At 44.7% G+C, this 19,017-nt stretch overlaps 1 protein-coding gene across 1 annotated transcript; it reads left to right on the forward strand.

The window, feature by feature from the left end:
- Window positions 1-15,720: 15,720 nt before the first annotated feature.
- On the forward strand, window positions 15,721-18,705 carry LOC133926783 (uncharacterized). The gene has a single exon (XM_062372863.1). It carries the CDS (start codon window positions 15,934-15,936, stop codon window positions 18,451-18,453), a length of 2,520 nt encoding a protein of 839 aa, XP_062228847.1. The 5' UTR covers window positions 15,721-15,933; the 3' UTR covers window positions 18,454-18,705.
- The last annotated feature ends 312 nt before the right edge of the window (window positions 18,706-19,017 follow it).

The following is a 19,017-nucleotide window of genomic DNA, read 5'->3' on the forward strand; positions in this document are numbered from 1 at the left end:
TGTTTTGGCTATCTTCTTTTTCCTTTTTTTGCCGAGTGCGTCTGAGCTATTAAAAAGCAGGGAGTGAACTTTTATATTTGTATTATCTTGATGTAATAATAAAAGTCAATAAAGCTCCCATTTATTGAAAACTATGTGCATTTCCTACTCGCACACTTTAGGCGATTCCACCTTGACGTGGATGACGAGGTGGCTAGACCATACTGGGGGTACTTTCAACATCAAAGTTTGCAAGACTACACACCTGTTTGAAAATATAGCAGAGATATGCTAGCATTGTCCGTTCATCGGGGTAGAATAAGATCTCGCCCGATGAATAGGCGAGACCATATGGGACCCAACGGTCAAGGCATTAAAAAACCGGAGAAACCAACATGTCACATGTTCACTGAGTGATATCTTGGTCTTATCCAGTGAACGGGCGAACCTAGGTCTCGTTTGTTCACCTGACGACATATTTGTCTTACTCGGTGAACGGGTGACATGTTGTTTTGGCCAAATTAATTTAATTTACGGTATAATTCGCAATTTATTTTTGGTTAGCGAATCATCCAGTTCCATTAGAGATGTTTGTGTGATATTTTGGATACCTAGATTTGACATAAATGGATAGTTAAATATGGTAATTTTAATGGGAACTACGACATCACGGGTGTTGTATGTATGGTACACGATCATTATAATCTAAACCTAACATGCCTTAGGGAATGTAAACAGTAAGATTACAACATCCGGTCTATTGAGTGCAACATGGGTACTTTCTCTTCCTCACCACTTTCGGTCCTGCCTCACGCACATGTCGTGCTCTCACGCTTCCTCTCCCTCTTTGCCTTACGAGTTCCCGCTATCATGGAGTTACACTCATCCCCCATCTTCTGCTGCTCTTCCTGAATGTGCTTGCGCGTAGCCTCCCTCCTCTTGCTGGCTTCCATCTCATGAAAGCATCTCTAAGAGGCATGATGCTTAGTGTGACGGAGAAACACATTCGCTTTAGACTGTAAGAAGTCACATAGTGGTGGTGGCGACCGAAATGAAGAACAAAATATTAAGTAATAAATCTTAGTTGTTTCGGGAGTAGTTTGGCTAGAAGTTATTACCCGGTGGCGGGAGCCAACATTGGTGCTTCTTTAGGGTGGATCATACTTGTAGCTGCGGCATATGAAGAACATCTTTTCATAGGTGTAGGAGAACTCGGAGGACTTCATCACCCTACAAAAGTCTCCGCACCAACACATGGCTACTTGGACCTCATCAGGCATAGTATCCACCATGAATTTCTTGGGGAATGGATCGAACGTCATTTTAGTCCGAGTTTTAGAGGTTGAGACTACTGGTGTGGTTCAACATGTGGGCATGAGATCATTTATTTATACAACAGATTCATGCTAGTGCATGGACTAAGTTCGCGGAAATTGTCCCTAGAAAGTAGTTGATTATGCAGTAAGGTGTGGTCATATCAACTAAAAAGACTACTTCTGAAAAGGCTACTTCTGAAAAGCCTACATATGAAAAGGCTACTTCTGGAAATGCTACTTCTAAAAATGCTACATCTGAAAAGGCTAGCTATGAAAAGTCTAATTCTAAATAATATTGCTCTGAAAAGACTACTGATGAGAAGCCTAGGTCAGAAAAGGGTAGAATTGAAAAATGGAGTACATGTTTACTAATTTGAAAATTATAGTAGAGGACATTAATTTGTGTTTTCACGGTTCGATGTGTGCGTGTAGCACAAATTTGACAGTAATATTACACCATGGTAAAAAAAGTATGATGGTAAAATGTATCTATAAAATTTTCATGTATGTAGAAACTTAAGCCACAACCATCAATGGAGGGTAGGGCCGGGATGGGCAAGGAAGAAGTGGGGTGGGGAGGCCAACTGTGAGATGGGAGGGATCATTTGGTCCAACTGAGTACAAGGAGTCTCTGTACAACTTTCAATTACAGGATAGGAATGATCATTGTCCTCCAAGTCACCTATGGATTTACGAGCACCCAACTGAGCCCTAGTCTAAGTGCTCCTATGGCTATGACTATGTCGTTCAGATTTACGATGGGAACTTTAATGGGGGGTGGGGGCATCAGTTCTTCTGATATCCTCTTAGTAGGGGTGAGAACTATATCACCATGACCATCCATATCCATTTTTTAAAACATTATACATTGTGACCTTCACATTTCTGTAGGCCTCTGATGACGACCCCGACAACTGCCAATACATGAGATGGGTCGATCCTCCAGTTCTTCAGCATATCCAAGATTACGTCCACCACCTGCGAGACCAAATCTTCAACTTGCAATGGGAGGTTGACAACATGTCAAGTCCTCCTATAATACACCTGGAGGACACTTTTGTATGCATCGATTCATGGTGCATCTGCCAATACCACAATAGGGTGCTCATCCTCCACCTCATGCTCCTCATCCTCCTCCGTCAGCGCAATATGGTGCTGGAGATTATTGGGACTCAAGAGCCTCATCGCAGTTCACTCTAAGTTAGTACGATTAGAACCACTGTCAGGACGACGTTGTAATTTGTGTATCATCCCTTTGATGTTCGACCTTTTTACATTCCCTAAGGTATGTTAGGCAAAACTCCAGTATACCACTAGAGGTATCGTATATGCCATTGTACGGTCGGTCGACGTGTTTATTATGATTGTTACAGAATTATCGTGGTACGAGTGTATGGTCTGAATAGGATAAAAAAACAAAAATATAGTACATGAAAGATATTATGACAGTAACAATAATATAGTAGCATGAAGATAATAGCATTACACTAGCACTACCATAGTATGATAACACCAATAATAACATAAGACCATTAAACTTACAATAACTTAGTACCCTATAGGTTATGTTCCCTCTTGGGGACAACCCCCTGGTCATATCCTCCCTCGGGACCCTGCGCCTCTGCCCTCTCACCTAGTCAGCTGAGTACATCAGTGGGTCCGGTGGCATGATCATCCGTGTAGGTCGTTCAGCTGGTGCTAGAGTGGCATAGCTGTCCTGGGAGGATTGTGTCCCCGTAAGTGGCGTGACAGGTAGCTGTGATGCATGGAACTCGTCACTCTCTCCGAAGATGTACGAGTACCTAGGGACCTAAGTACCCTCCCTGGTAAGCAACTCCATGTAGCTACCATGCGTATCTACATCTCGTAGATCATCGATCTCTAAACATGGAACAACAAAGATAACATGTTAGCTATGATAAAGTGCTACGTACATAACAATTGATTAGCCATGAAGCAAGTATCATACCCGAAGCGAGGACGCGAGAAGTCGAAGGACCCGGGTCTACATCAGAAGGCTGCGTGGACCTGCTGCCAGCGTAGAAGTGGTCATCGGCACCAGTGAAGGTTGGCCTGGATGCTGTGACGCCATAGCGGGGGTCACTGGCCCTGAAGAAAGAATGCCTAGCCCAGACACCATTGTAGTTTGGGTCACTGGCTCCAGAAAAGGACTGCCTCACCGAGCCGCCATCGTAGTACTGTTGAGAAGTCGGCGTGAAAGATGGCCCCGACGGCGAAGGTTGGTCGTACCAGCCTCAATGTCAATCTAGTGCAGAATGTCCCTTTGCAAATAAAAGTTTCATTTCATCTCAATTTTTTAAGCAACAAGTGTAGTAAATGAGGAATTCGTGTAGTATTATACATAACTCAAGGGAACACGATTGGTCCTTGTGCATTGGATACGTGACGTGAACATTGGGGCCGTGCCTCGGAAGCTCGATCGGTGTGCACGTGACCTAGGTGCGCTTCCGAGCCACGAACGAGGACAGGTACTCCGCTTATGCCTCCTTAGAGTGTGGCCGATCCTCGTCAATGATGTTATTGACAACATGGTCCCATCTGTCAACCGACATCTGCACACGAGTCACAAACGTGCTCGTGGTATGAGCCCCCTGCATGTCAACCTAGAAAACATAAACATATGAGTAAGCATGTTGCAGTGTGTGCAATAAAAAAGGTAAGTTGTAAACCTCTTCTAAATTTGTTGTCATAATATCATACCTAGCCCCATTTATGTCGTATAGCAGAGCCCACTTCTCATTCGGCTCATTCTCAATCCACTCACTAAATGATTTAGTAGATGACCCGATCCTTCACGTTACACCAACATCATTATCCATTGGCAGGGACTCAAGAGGTATTGGTTCTTCATCTGTTCCCCTCACATGCCTCCTTGGACGCTCATGTGTTTGCTTCTTCATCAACTCATCCAGTGTCTCCCAAAGAGCATCAAACTTCTACTGCTGGTTCTGACCGCATGGCCTCTTCAACATGTTCATGAGGTTCTTATTCTTGAATTGGTAAAAGAGATTTGCAATTTGCACCTAAATGCCTCATGCACCATCTACTCTGCAGATCTTGCCACATAGATCTCATCACATCGTCGTCCATTTCATTCTGCATATCCTGAATTGCCGCGAGCATCTCAGCATGCCAGTCATATATAAAGCACACATTCCACTGAGCACTAATAATTATCATCCTCACATGGTACATGAACCAATACCAACTACTGGTGTTCTCACTCTCCACAAATGCAAAGGCCAACAATAGCACTAGGTTGTTCCCATCAACCCCAATAGCAGTCAAGATCTGTCCCTTGCGGGTAAGGAAAGTGTCGTCGATGTAGAGGATAGGCTGACAATGCTAGAAAGCTTTTATACATGGTCTTAATGCAAAGAAGAATCGTTTCAGGACATACTTGCTAGGTTTCGATAGCAATAGGTGCTTGTCAATGTTGTAATATGTCCCAGGGTTCCTTCGAGCAATGATCTGAAGCAAGTATGAAAGGTTGTCATATGACGCTTCGTAGGTCCTGAACCTCATCTCAATTGCCTTCCTCTTCACCCTTCATACCTTGTTGTAGCTAATAATGTACTTATACTCCTCCTTAATTTACCTGATTATGGTAGTTTGTAATTCAGGTTATTCACAATCAGGGTGTACATAACATTAGTGACAAAAACTAAGTGATGTTCCTGGGGCTGGGCTCAAGTTCATCTATCATGCAAGTGTGGTCCACCACAATCGATATCTCCTAATACTCAACCCACTTCCTCTTAAAGTCGTGAACCTTTCACGGATAACCCTCATTCACACACTTTACATCATATTCCTTCTTACTTGAGTTGACAACATAAAATTGTCGTCAAAGCGATATCGTCCATTGCGTCACAACATCCTTCATGGTCTGACCGGTATGATACCAAACATCCTGGGTCACCTCATTTTGCGTATACTCTTAGATCATTTGATTCCCCTCATTCACCACAAGGTTGTTAAATCTAGTATTGTTCTAGTCTGTGAGAATCGGAGCATCGTCTTCATCATCTGATATGTCATACTTAGAGGATTCGTCGGCCTTAAGATCACCTCGCTCCACCTGTTCAATTAGAGAAGGGATTTGTTCGTCCTTGTCTGCCTCACCGGTCTGTTCAATCCAATAATCCGATGAATGTACACCATCTGGATCGACATTCTCATCACACTCTTCATCATCACCCTCCTCCTCCGCGTGCCCCCACCCTGCATCTCCCCAATTTCCTTCTTATTCTTCCATTGCACAAGCAATAGAGGAGGTCAACCTCTGTGCACAACATCATGCAACTACCTCTTCCACAACTCATCTTCCCTGAGCGGGTACACCTCCTAGTACACATCATCTCTCAAACAGTTGTCCACAATGCTAAAAGTTATCTCTTGAACCTCGGGGTCTATTTTAAAACTCCGCATCAATCATCCGTACAAGTGTCCGAAACTTTTGTGCATAGGTCTGGAGATATCTTTGTCCATTAACTGAAATACAGACATTATATTTCATTATCCTCATAAAAAATCCTAAACTACCACTGATCCGACATACATAGCAACCATCGATAAAAACTCTAACATTAATACAACATAACAAAAATAATTATGTAAAACTATATCTAAAATGGAAATTCATTACAACATTGGCCCACTATACCGCAACAGAATATTAGTGTGTCACTACATCAAACACTTCCAAATACTCAACAGAATATTAGTGTCACTACATCAAACACTTCCAAATACTACATCCACTTATGCCTACACTATGTTTAAATACTACATCTAATACCTAATATATGTCTAAATAATATATCTAATTGCTATAATATACGTACAAACATGATCTAATTGTTAAACTATGTTTAACTCTAATTCTAAATCTAGATCTATATTTTAACATACGTCTAGTGGCTATCCTACAGGATTTGTAAAAAATTCCTTGATCTAACATCTAACCTATATCAAAATCTAGCACTAGTGACTATCATACCAAATTTATAAAAAAAGCAGAGAAAAAACATACCTCTTTACTCTAGGACTTCACCGCAAATTTTTTTTCTCTCCTTCCCGCCTCTCTCCTCCCTCTCTCTCGGCTGAGTTCGAAGCAAATGAGGGCGCTGGCATCTACACAACCGCGCCGACGATTTATATACCAAAAGATCTTTCCTACTGAACAGACGAGACATTTTTTGAACCTATAAAAATCGTAACAACAAAAAAACTTACCTGTTCAACAAATAAGATCAAGTTTTCATTTTAACGAAGTCTTGCGGACCGCCAGGCCTACAGGATCTCTCCTGCCCTCTAGCAGGGCATCCCATGGCCCACGTATATATTTGCCCTCCTGGTGCGGTATCCAAGACGACAACGACCAGCGCACGGTTCCCAAGCAGCTGATCATTATTTGATTAGGCCTTGCTTTTCCCAAATCACCGAGATTTACAGAGCTGATCCTGCTTTTCCATGCAAAGCTGGGCCAAGCATGCCTCGCCACCTCTAAATGCACGCACACCTTGAACCCCGTGCTTCTTGTCACAGCATTAATCCTCTGACTGTCAACCACTAGTTACATACGTAACTGATAGCAATTCGGAGTAGGTTATATTAGCGAAACGTGGCCAAATGGCCAAGGGCCTTATCCCCTTTTCGTTCCCGCAGCCTCACAACAAGATGGAATTCTTGAAATATTTCTTTTTCCTACTCTCTCCTATCCCAAATTCAAATTCATATATATAGCATTCTCCCAAATGTACCAAATATAAATCCATCATAACTCCCATGCTCATTTTTACTTAATTATTTCATGCCTGCCGCTATTTAAATGTACCTTAATCCATGTTGTAAATTTATCACCCACCTTAACTATAGCAATAATTAATAGGTAATAGAGTCATTATATCTCTCACCTTAATTCTTATACCAAGTTTAAAAAGACTTATATTTAGGATCTAAGGAAATACTCCTACCATGTAGATATATCGACCGTATGGTAGCATATACTAGCTCAATGATTGTTTTTGCCGTCGTATCTAATCTCCTTAAGACCACGCTTCTTAATGGGATGATATAGTCTTGTGAATCTAGGCTCAAGTTCAGCTGCTCACCTATTACAAAAAATGCAAGTGCTTTCGTCTCTCAAGATCTAAATGCTGCACTCACGATTTAGTTCGGAAGCATGTTGATAATACACGTGTTTCGACCATAAAGCGACACGCCAAGGAAAAAAAAATGAATCACCGTGACTTGCGAGCAAACGGAACCCGTGGCGCCAAACACGGCGACATTGGCGGCCTGGCCTTGCTTGGCTTGTACTGTACTGCATGCTTGCAAAGTGGTGTCGTTTATACTGGGATTCTTGGTGACCGCGGCTTCAAGCTACGGCAACCGGCCGGCGTTGCTCCCAAAAAATTGACCTCTCCTCTTCCCTTCCCCCGCGTAACGTCTGACCTGAATGGCGCATCTAGGCTCTAGCGGTCTAGCTAGCTGATGCGTTATCAAAACAAGTCCTTGTTGAGCATGGCTAGGCATGGAAACAGATAAAATATGTATGAAATTGAATTCGGATAGTACGATTTATCATATTTTAATTTGAATGTGAATACGGATTCGAATATTCTTTAATATAAATACGAATCGGATAGTTCGAATACGAATCCGCATTCGGATATCTACTCGATCTTCGAAATTCAGGTTAGAAATTTAAATTTTTAAAAAAATTTGACTGAAATTTGATAAAATTTGACTAAAATTTATTCTAATTTGATTGGGCTGGAATTTTAGAAATTTTGTTCAAAATTCATGTTGGAAATTTAAATTTTTGATCAAATTTAACTAAAATTTGATGAAATTTGACTGAAATTTGTTCCAATTTGATTGGGTTGGAATTTCGTTCATATCTGAAATTTCTAAAACTTTAACAAAATTTGGTTTTCTAGTTGGCGGATACGGATACGAATCAGATATATCTCGAATTCGGATATCCACATTTGAATCCGAATCTCGAAAACGAATTCGGATATATCCATTTTAGTATCCATTTCAGAAATAAATACGGATACAGATATCCATATTCGTATTTTAACAGATACAAAATCAAATAATTCGAAATTCTCACCATCCATTTCCACCCCTGAGCATAGCCATGCTCTGCGAAATCGATTCACAACTACAAACGCAGCCGTGGTACGTATATTGAAAACAAGACATGGTAGTAGTATTTGGGGTACAGGTTAAAGCGGTAACACCATCGACCCTGCAGGACCTCGATCGAGGATGAATGAACGGATTCAATGCGACTGGCCTTTTACCGTGACGAGCGATGCAGCAGGTAATGTCAGATCGATGACGGCTACGCAGGTCTCGTCAGGGCACCAGTCCATCAAGAGAGCCTTTCAGTCGGCCCACTATGTTATGGTTTAATTCGGAGGTTTGTGTCTACCTAATTCTTAGTTAGGGGTGGAAATAGATACTAGGAAATTCGAATTATTCTATTCTATATTTATTAAAATACGAATATGGATATTCGTATCCGTATTTGTTTCTAAAATGGATACTAAAATAGATATATCCGAATTCGTTTTCGAGATTCGGATTCAAATGTGGATATCCGAATTCGAGATATATCCAATTCGTATCCGTATTCGCCAACCAGGGAACCAAATTTTGCTAAAGTTTTAGAAATTTCATATATGAACGAAATTCCAACCCAATCAAATTGGAACAAATTTCAGTCAAATTTCATCAAATTTCAGTTAAATTTGATCAAAAATTTAAATTTCCAACATGAATTTTGAACAAAATTTCTAAAATTCCGGCCCAATCAAATTAGAACAAATTTCAGTCGAATTTTATCAAATTTCAGTCAAATTTTTTCAAAATTTTAAATTTCCGACCTGAATTTCGAAGATCGAGTAGATATCCGAATGCAGATTCGTATTAGAACTATCCGAATTCGATTCTATGCGTATTCGATCCGTTTCCATCCCTATTCTTAGCCTTTCTGTAAGAGAGAAACTGTTTTTCAGAGTCTGTAAAGGTCATCAGTTTCATCGGGTTCAGTTCGAGTCTGGTGCTTCACAATTTCGAGTTGTGGGATGGCGCGGCTGGAAAAATAGGATAGTGGAGCGCTACGTGGTCTATTATGTAATCGTGGTCATGTTTTACTTTTGCTATTTAAACAATAAAGGTTGGAGAAAAACGTTGCAACAATGGATGAGCCGAAGGCGAATAGGCCCCAGAGCTCGGATGAGGATAGGAAGAAGAGGGGGAGGAGGAGGCCCATGTGTGGGAGGAAGCCATGAATGACGATGGCGGCGACGGTGGCGACAACGACGATGATAACTACTACTTCTTTATTGTGGCCGACCCCAAATGGTAGATGCACGCGTGGGTTTATAGTTTTTTGTGCGCGAGGCAGTGTCTTTTTGTTTTTGGTATACAATGATGATGAAGTTAGGAATTATTAGTGGCTTAATTATATATTATTGTGATATAAACCAATAATTTTAAAGATTAGTAATATACAGCTCGGTTAAATATTGTCTGCCTGTTCAAATTTAATTTTTCCTCTTGGATTAAGTATCACTACCAATTCGTAGTTGGAAACGATAGCGATAAGTATATCAATCGATAGAATAAGCTCAAGAACCGTCAATGATAGTTTATATCACTGCCGATTCTATATCCGATAGTGATAGTCAATGATTATTATTGTCGCTTAATCATTGCCGGTATTATTGAACCAATAATGATGACCATTTTATAGTAGTGAATCCAAGACACCCCACACCGTAGCCGTCGTCGATCGCCATCGTCTCCTCCGCGTCATCCGCGACACCGCGATGAAGGAGGGCATGATCTGGTGGTGTAGCAAGTCATGAGGGAGGCGTTCGGTACCGTTGTGTACCCAATGCTCACCAGCACCAATTATCAAGAATGGTCGCTGGTGATGCTTGTGAATCTCTAGGCCCAAGGGCTGTGGGAGGTGATTGAGCCTAACAATGGTGATTTTTATGGAGATCGACTAGCGTTGTCTACAATTCTTTGGAAGGTGCCGCAAGAGATGTTGCTGACGCTAGCGGTGAAGGATATGGTGAAGGCAGCTTGGGAGGCGGTGAAGACCATGCACGTTGGTGTGCAACGTGTGTGGGAGGCCAACGCACAGAAGCTCTGTTGAGAGTTCAGTGAGATCGCCTTCAAGGAGGGTGAGTTTGTCGATAATTTCTCCATGTGGATCACTAGCCTCGCCAACAACCTCCATGTTCTTGGTGACGACATCACAGACGGCGAGATAGTTAGGAAACTCCTACATGTGGTCCTAGAACGGTTGTCGCAAGTGGCTATCTCCATTGAGACTTTGTTGGATCTCAACACGCTCTTAGTGGAGGAAGTCACCAACCGTCTGAGAGCTGTCGAGCAATAGTATCGACTTGGAAGTGGTGGGGAAAAAGGGGAGCAACTTCTGCTCACCAAAGAGAAAGGCTCACACGCATGAAGAGGCATGAGCAGAATGGAGATCAAGGCGATTCCGGTGGTGGTGGACATGGTAAGCAATGCACCAGGGGACGGGGGCGTTCCAATGGAGCCCGAGATGCTAGCGCATGATCAAGCCGGGTAGCTCCCACTAACAAGTGTTGGATGTAGTGAACATGGCCCTTTTAGGACGTGTATGTAATTTTAGTGATTAATGACAACATAGTCAATAGGACCAATATGTTTGTCAAATATATGCTTTAGTAGGTCACATGGATGTAATACATGAACAAGCCACCAAAAACTCAAGAAAGTGTGAATTTGACAAGCTTTAAAAAGATTGCATATGCCACATGGTCCGGTGATCAGAGAATTGTACATGCAGAGTGTTTTGGCTCAGAAGAGGTCCTTCTGGTCTAAAAGTTGGATGGTCTGGAGCTCAGAGGCTTATACACGTCAGACTACTTTCCAGAAGATGTTGCAACGATAAGTTTTGGCATGATTGCACATACCAGATGGTCAGGTAATCAGAAGATCTACACGACAGACAATGCTCAGTGAGAAGTGGCTCGGTTGGCTCAAGTACACATGCGTAGATAGTCCGGTGATGGAGTTCAAGATAATGCTAGAACATCCGGTGTTCACAATGAATTTTAGTGCAACTACAATGGCTAGTCTTTGCTGTTGTGCACGCCGGATGGTCCGGTGTTTGTACTGCTGATTGACGCCAGATCGTTTGGTATTCACAGTTTTTTTGACTGTTGAAGCAACGACTAGTTTGCGGGGTTGAGGATATAAATCCCCCCACTGGCTATTTGAGTGTGTTGGAGTCTAGAGAAGCTCATATACACTTGAGAAGATATCAAAGCCACCAAAGTGCTAAGAGTAATAATCCGAGGCAATTAAAGCACAAGAGTAGGGAGTGATTAGTGTTAATAGGCCTAAAGAGAGTTGTGTCTAGGTGTTGCTGCCTAAAGAGAGGATTAAAGAGTGATTCTACATTGTACCAAGTGGTACGCTGGCGCCTTGGAGCCTTGGTGGCTCGTCGGAACCTTGAGTCTTGGTGGCTCAAACTTGTCAACCCTCCAACTTGGTGTGGAACGGCAGCAAGACGTTTGTACGGGGACATGGAGAACCTTGCTTTAGTGGTCAAGCTCTGGAGTGAAGATGGTGGCAAATGGCCAGAAGAGAGGATTGTGGTGAGGCATTGGCTTAGTGGTTCAACCTAATTGAGGCCTAGGTGGCTTAAGGGTCATGATTGGTTGTCATCTGAGAGCAATAGCCTAGGTGTCTGCTCCAACATGGACTAGGGGTGACGTTTATATCATCAATACCATGAGATAAAAAACTCTTTTGCCAAGTTTGCTCTCTCTATCACCTTTACATTTCCGTATTTACATACTTGCAATCTACATTTGCATATTTACTTTCCTAGAGTAGTTTGCTAGGTTTGACTATAGGTTGCAAATCTTTTTGAACGATAGAGTAGACACACTAGATGAATCTAGAGCACATTTAGATAGAAATTGAGATAGATTTATCTTGTGAAATTTTGTCATGTCGACAATGTCATTGGGGTGGTTGCACACCCTGGCTTGGCGTCACATGATCTCGGTGCACATGAGACATTCCTGGTAGCTGACGAGGAACCGGTGTTCTTCTCCAAAGCTGAACAACATCATCAATGGTGGTAGGCTGAGATGGCCTTAATTGAAGAGAACCAGACTTGGGAGCTGGTTGATCTACCTCCAAAATGGTGTGTCATCGGTCTCAAATGGGTTTACAAGCTAAAATGCGATGAGTAGGGGCACAACGTTCATCACAAAGCCATGCTTGTTGCAAGGTCTATGTTCAGCACCAAGGAATCGACCGAAGATACTTTTGCTCAAGTGACCGGGATGGATTCAGTCTAACTGTTGATTGATGTGGTAGCTTACCATGGTTGGCAAGTACACCATATGGATGTGAAGACAACGTTTCTCAATGGAGAGCTTGATGAAGAGATCTATGTCGCGCAACCGCAGGGATTTATTGACAACAAACGTCCACACCAAGTGTACCAGTTGCACGAGGCACTTTACGGGCTCAAATAACCCCACGGGCCTAGAATACCAAGCTTGATAGTCTTGAGCGTGCTTGTGTTCAGCAGGAGTAATGTCAAGCATGCTGTCTACACATGTGTGAAGGAAATGCCACAGTTGATCGTGGGTGTCTATGTCTATGACCTAGTGATCACCAGAACAACAATGGAGGAGATTATCGCATTCAAGGCCGAGATGAAGCACATGTTCCACGTGAGTGATCTGGGTCTATTGACGCATTACCTTGTCATTGAAGTGCATTAGGGATCAGATGAAACAACACTGCATCAAACAAGGTATGCTTTGAAGTTAATTGAAAAGGTTGGTTTAGCATATTGCAATCCCAACAAGTTCCCCATGGAAGGTCGTTTGAAGTTGCTCAAGATTAGTTCAAGTCCTATGGTTGCTGCAACCAATTATTAGAGTATTGTTGGGAGTCTTAGGTATTTACTGCACACTCGACTAGACATTGCCTTTTCAGTAGGCTATGTGAGTAGATACATGGAGGAGCCACACTCAGAGCACTTAGCTGCAGTAAAGCATTTCTTCAGGTATATTGCTGGTACTTTTGATCATGGCATCACATATCCAAGAATTGATCACAACAAGGAGTACCTGACGGGCTACAGTGACAGTGATTTAGCTAGAGATGTGAATGATAGGAAGAGCACAATTGGGGGTTATTTTCTTCTTGGACAACAAGCCAATCTCTTGGTTTTTCAGAAGCAGCGTGTGGTAGCCTTATCTTCCTGTGAGGTAGAATATATCGCTGCAGCTACAACTGCCTGCTAGGGGATTTGGTTGGCTCGATTGCTTAGTGACATCCTTGGAGTCGAGATCAATCCATCGGAGCTGAAAATGGACAATATGTTTGCCACAGCTCTGATTAGGAACCCTATGTTTTATGATTAAGCAAGCACATTGATACAAAGTTTCATTTCATTAGAGAGTGTTTGAATAAAGGGAAGATCAAGGTGGATTTTTTCAGATCAGCTTGCAGACCTGCTTATGAAACCTCTCGGGCATGTCAGATTTGAAGATCAACACGTAAAGATTGGAATCGTCAAGTTGTGCAAGAATTAAGGGAGAGATTGTTTTGGTTTAATTCCTACACCTTTTTGTCTACTGAATTCATAGCTTTGTAGGTTACAAAGTTAGTTAGAGAGTTAGCTGTTTTTCCGAGTCTGTAAAGGTCCATCAGTTTCGTCAGGTTCAGTCCAAGTTCGACGCTTCACGGTTTAGAGTTGTGGGTTGGTGCAGCTGGAAAAATGGGATCGTGGAGCGTTACATAGTCCTTTATATAATTGTGGTCATGTTTTACTTTTGCTATTTAAGAAGGTTGGAGAAAAACGCTGCAACGATTACAGCACAAAATCTGAACGCTGACGGCAAACGGTACTGTAGCTCGTCTTGCCGGCAATAACCAGTAAATCTTCAGACTTCCGGCGAGCAGAGAGCGATCGATCTGTCCGATTGGTTGATTCCCAACAGACTAGTCTCTACTGGCCACTCGCCCGTGGCTGCAGCGTCCAGGGACCACGACAACCGATCTGTCTATGCACCAAGACGAGGCACGTGCTGCCATGCTGCCATCGGTGCATGAGCACTTGCTACTAGCTCACTCGGTAACATAGCTGCCGACCCGGTTGACCCAACCAACAGTCACTACCGCGAATCATCAAGCCATCTCTTGGTTTTGTTCCATGGGTCAAACGTCCAAGGCACCAGCTCACTGGTGGGTGCAACAACCTGTTTTTGTTTCATGGACATGGGACCAATCCCAAAAAAATCCAAAGGGCATTCGAGTAGTGGAGGCAGGCTGTGGGATATCATCTAAATAAAACTGATAGACAGTCTCGACAATAGTCTATATCATCGGGACAAAAGAGTGTATCACCATTTTATGGTATTTTTATATTACTACTCACCGGTTATCTATGGTGTCCCCTTGGTCACCTCCTTTCCTCTATCCAGCTTGAATGGCCGCCCTCTATCTCCACTATTTGTCTCATAGTTCAAGCTTTAAAGATGTCACAGTGTGTCTACATTCAATAGTTCTACAACAATAAAATAACCAGAGGAACAAGAAAATTAGAAACAATCAGCTCACGAAACATAATGTTTTTGAAATGGCTATGAAGAGGCGTACAACAAATATTTGTATCTCTAGAATGTCGATGTGTGACTTGGTTTAAACTAAGAAAGAGGGATTATAGATTTTATTTTAGTGGAATTTCACTGAAATTTCATGAAATCCTATTTTTCTTGAGCCGAGCGAAAAATGTATTTTCAGTGAAATTTTGGTTTTTATTTGAATCTTTTTAAATCTAATAGTGGTTAAATAGGTTGACAACGTAGAACCAAACAAGGTTAAACATTTGGCTTGATGGCGAATCTCTGCCTCTTTCTTTCACACGTTCTTTGAAAATGAAAGGAGAGAAATGAAAACGAAATTGTCGTAGGTATCATTTCACTATTACTGATTACATATACAACTTAAAAAATCCTCATCACCTTATAAAGGAAGAATAGACCCTTTTTTATAAAGATAGGTAATATTAGACTAAAATTCTACCGCTAATGACATGAAGGCCTATGCTCTATGAGCCTAGTTTTTGTTAAGTGTTCACGTACGTAGCCATTACATGAGCCTATATTACAACACAACGGACGAATATTTGACTGGAGGAAACAAAACAGGGAATTTTCTGCAATTCTCTTTCCTTAGAAATGAACAGGAAAAAAATTATTCATTTCTCGCTTGCTTTTTCCCCAAACTGAAGGATAAACACGGTGCAGCGTAGGCCCTACTCGACCACCATACCCGAACAATTCACCACCCCTTGCCAGTGCCAGTGCCAGCACCTCCACTTCCCCTCCCCTCCGCCCAGTCACACTCCCAGTCCCACTCCACACAGCTCATCCGCTCACCGCTCCGCAGCAAGCGCTGCCAGCGACCACCAACAAACCCTAATTTATTCCCTCCTCCACCTCATCTAGCAGACCAGCGCAGCCAGAGCCAGCAGCAAGCTTCACACCCCTCCTCCCCCCTCATGCGCCGCAAGAAGCACTTGGACCGGGGCGGAGGCGGCGGTGGCACGGAGCTCTTCATCTGCTTCACCTCCCGCCCCTCCGCCGCCTCCTCCGCCTCCGTCGCCGCCGCCGGCGCGCCGTCCTCCCTCCGCCCCTCCAAGCTCCTCAGCCCCGGCAGCGGCGGCGGCAGTGCCGGCGCCGGAGCCGACGCGCCGGCCCCGCCGCTGCACCCCTCCCTCAGCCGCCGCCTCCGCAACAGCGGGAGCCTCAAGGGCGGCCAGTCCCCCATGTTCCCGTCGGGGTCCACCGGTGGCCGCCGCGGCCGGGGCGGGTTCGAGCCCGCCGAGCCGTCATCGCCCAAGGTCACCTGCATCGGCCAGGTCCGCGTGAAGGGAGGCAAGCGCAAGCCCAAGCACGCTTCCGCCGCCGCGCTGCGCTCCCGTTCCAGGCGTGGCGGCGGCGGCGGGAGCGCGGAGGCCAGCTTCCGCCGCGCCGGCGACGACCGGGACGGGCCCCAGGGCAAGAACCAGGGCTGGGTGTACCAGATCCCGGTGAACATTTGCGAGGCGCTCAAGACATTCGGCTCCTGCGGCGGCCGCTCACTCTGCTCGCCGTCTCGGGGCGGGGGCGAGCGGGGCGCCGTCTCAGCCGGCGGTCTCGGAGACAAGAAGCGGCGGCGCGCGCCGGCTGGAGGTAGTTGGCTGTGCGGCGCCGCCGTGGCGAGGTGCCTCTTGGCGATCCAGGAGGAGGAGGAGGACGAGGTCGGCAAGGGTGCTGCCGTTGTTCCGGCGGATGAGATGAGGGCGTCGGAGGTGGGGCTCGTCATGGAAGGCTGGGACGTCGAGGAAGAGGAGAGGGCCGTGATGGTGGGGGAGGTCGAGGTGGAGAAGAAAGACGAGATCTTGGTGGTGGGGAAGGAGGAGGAGGGGAGGGTCAGCGTCTGCATCCCCCCGAGGAACGCGCTGCTGCTAATGCGCTGCCGGTCGGACCCGGTTCGCATGGCAGCGCTTGCCACCCGGTTCTGGGGGTCTCCAGCCGCGGCCACCATGGAGCAGGTGGACAATAAGGTGGTAGACGACGAGGAGGAAGAAGAAGATGAAGAGATAGATGATGCTGATGCTGTGGTGAAGGAATGCATAGATGAAGCTCGTGATTCAGCAGTTTCTGTCCAAGACGTGAAATGCAGAGAGTGTGGTGGTGGTGAAGATGATGGTGCTGAGGCAGGGGAGATAGATCAAGCGCAGGCCGAAGCAGAAGAGAGCTCTAAATGTGTAGATCTCGTGGAAGAAGAGAAGGATGGACAATGTAGAGCGGAGGGAAAGGAGGCACATATTGTTCGGAAAGATGCCCCTTTGGAGGTTTCTTTGGGTGAAGATGCGGGAAGGGAAAACCAAAAGCTTTCTTTGGGTGAAGATGCGGGAAGGGAAAACCAAGGGCCAGACATAGTGGAGCTCGTGCCTGACGTTAAGGAGGAAGAAGACATTCTAGCACCAGAGAAAGAGGAGGAAGAGGTGAAGGGGAGGAGGTCAAGCAACAATTATTCTCCCTCAACAGCGCTGAAGGAGGACCGCAAATTGCGACGGTTGAGTAGTAGAAGGCGTGTCAGTACTAGCAGCAGGGCCTCATCGGTCAGCGATAGAGTAGGCAGGCGGCACAGCTTTTCTGCTGAGACAGATGGACGGCGGTCAAGCTTCTCGAGCTTGAAGGATTCAAGGAGGGCAAGTTTCTCCATTGATAGGGATGGCCGGAGGTGGAGCTTCTCAATTGAGCAGGAGCATCTGGTTGCGGAGCCTAAGGTGCTGATGGCGTCCAGAAAGGGGAAGAAGACTTCATCCGAGGCAGAGTCGGAGAAAGATTGTGCTGTTCTTGTCGCCCCAAACAGTGCAGAGGAAGACCAAGAATTCCATGACGATGGAAAGGAAGAAGCAACAAAGAATGAACAGGAGGAAGGAACAGCAGAAGATGAAGAAGTGAACCAGAAAGTCGAGAAAGTAGAAGCCAGAGGTGAAGAAGGCGAAGCAGGACAGGTACAGCGGAGCAAGAAGAGCGGTGAATTGCCAGATTGCCTACTCTTGATGATGTATGAGCCAAAGCTCTCCATGGAGGTCTCCAAGGAGACATGGGTCTGCAGCACCGACTTTGTCCATTGGAAGTCCTACCAGGGAAAGAATAACTGTAATCGCCGCCAACAAAAGGCTTCTGGTAGTGGCAATGCTGCTGCTACGGAGGAGCCCAAAGACAAGGAAAATGTTGAAGGCACCACTGTTGCAAACGACACAGAAGAGAGCAAAGATCAATCAGTGGTGAACTCGGCGACTATGCCACCTCCAGTTGTCCAGAAGACACCACCACCAAAACCAGCTACAGAGCAGAAGCTGAAGCTGGAGTTGCCGCTGGTCGCTAATGCTGCAGCGTACGCACCATTCGTTCTGAAACGCTGCAAGTCGGAGCCGATGCGGTCATCGGCGCGGCTGGCGCCCGACGCTTGCTTCTGGAAGGACCGCCATCGGCCCCTGAACGCCACCGGGATCGGTTTTTGATTCCGGCCAAGCCAAACTGATCAGCTGGTATGCAATTGCCTAGTTAGCTAGTGAGTCACTGAGTTTGCGAGCCTGTTGTGTAATAGTAGTGAGAGGTTCTTTCATGATATGCTTTTGTGCTGTTATGTGATGTGGACACCAAATAATAGCATGTTGAGTTACATCAGATCAGATAGAGTAGGGGCTAGGGAGTACATGTAAATCTCGTGGGTTTGCTTCATTCGGTGTGCTAATTCATTTTCCCTTGGGTGATGTTGGGTAGCACTGCTATAGTTTTCCCCATCAGCATCGTCCTGATTTGTTGGGCATGTTTAGTTCGCGTCTAATTTGGTCACGCTTAAGGTTAACTAAATGTGTTTTGCCATAAAAAAGTGACTTATAAATTCTTAGTTACAAGTATGGCAAGTCAAAATACTGAGTGTATAATGTGTGAGCTAGAAAGCTAATAAAGTGTGACTTGCTATAATTATGTTAGTCAACTAAACAATTATCTAAAATGAATGGCATGATTAATTTTATGTGTGGTAAACTTAGGCCTGAACTAAACAGGTCGAAAGTGCATAG

This window comes from Phragmites australis, chromosome 8 (assembly GCF_958298935.1).
Source record: "Phragmites australis chromosome 8, lpPhrAust1.1, whole genome shotgun sequence".
Classification (NCBI taxonomy): domain Eukaryota; kingdom Viridiplantae; phylum Streptophyta; class Magnoliopsida; order Poales; family Poaceae; genus Phragmites; species Phragmites australis.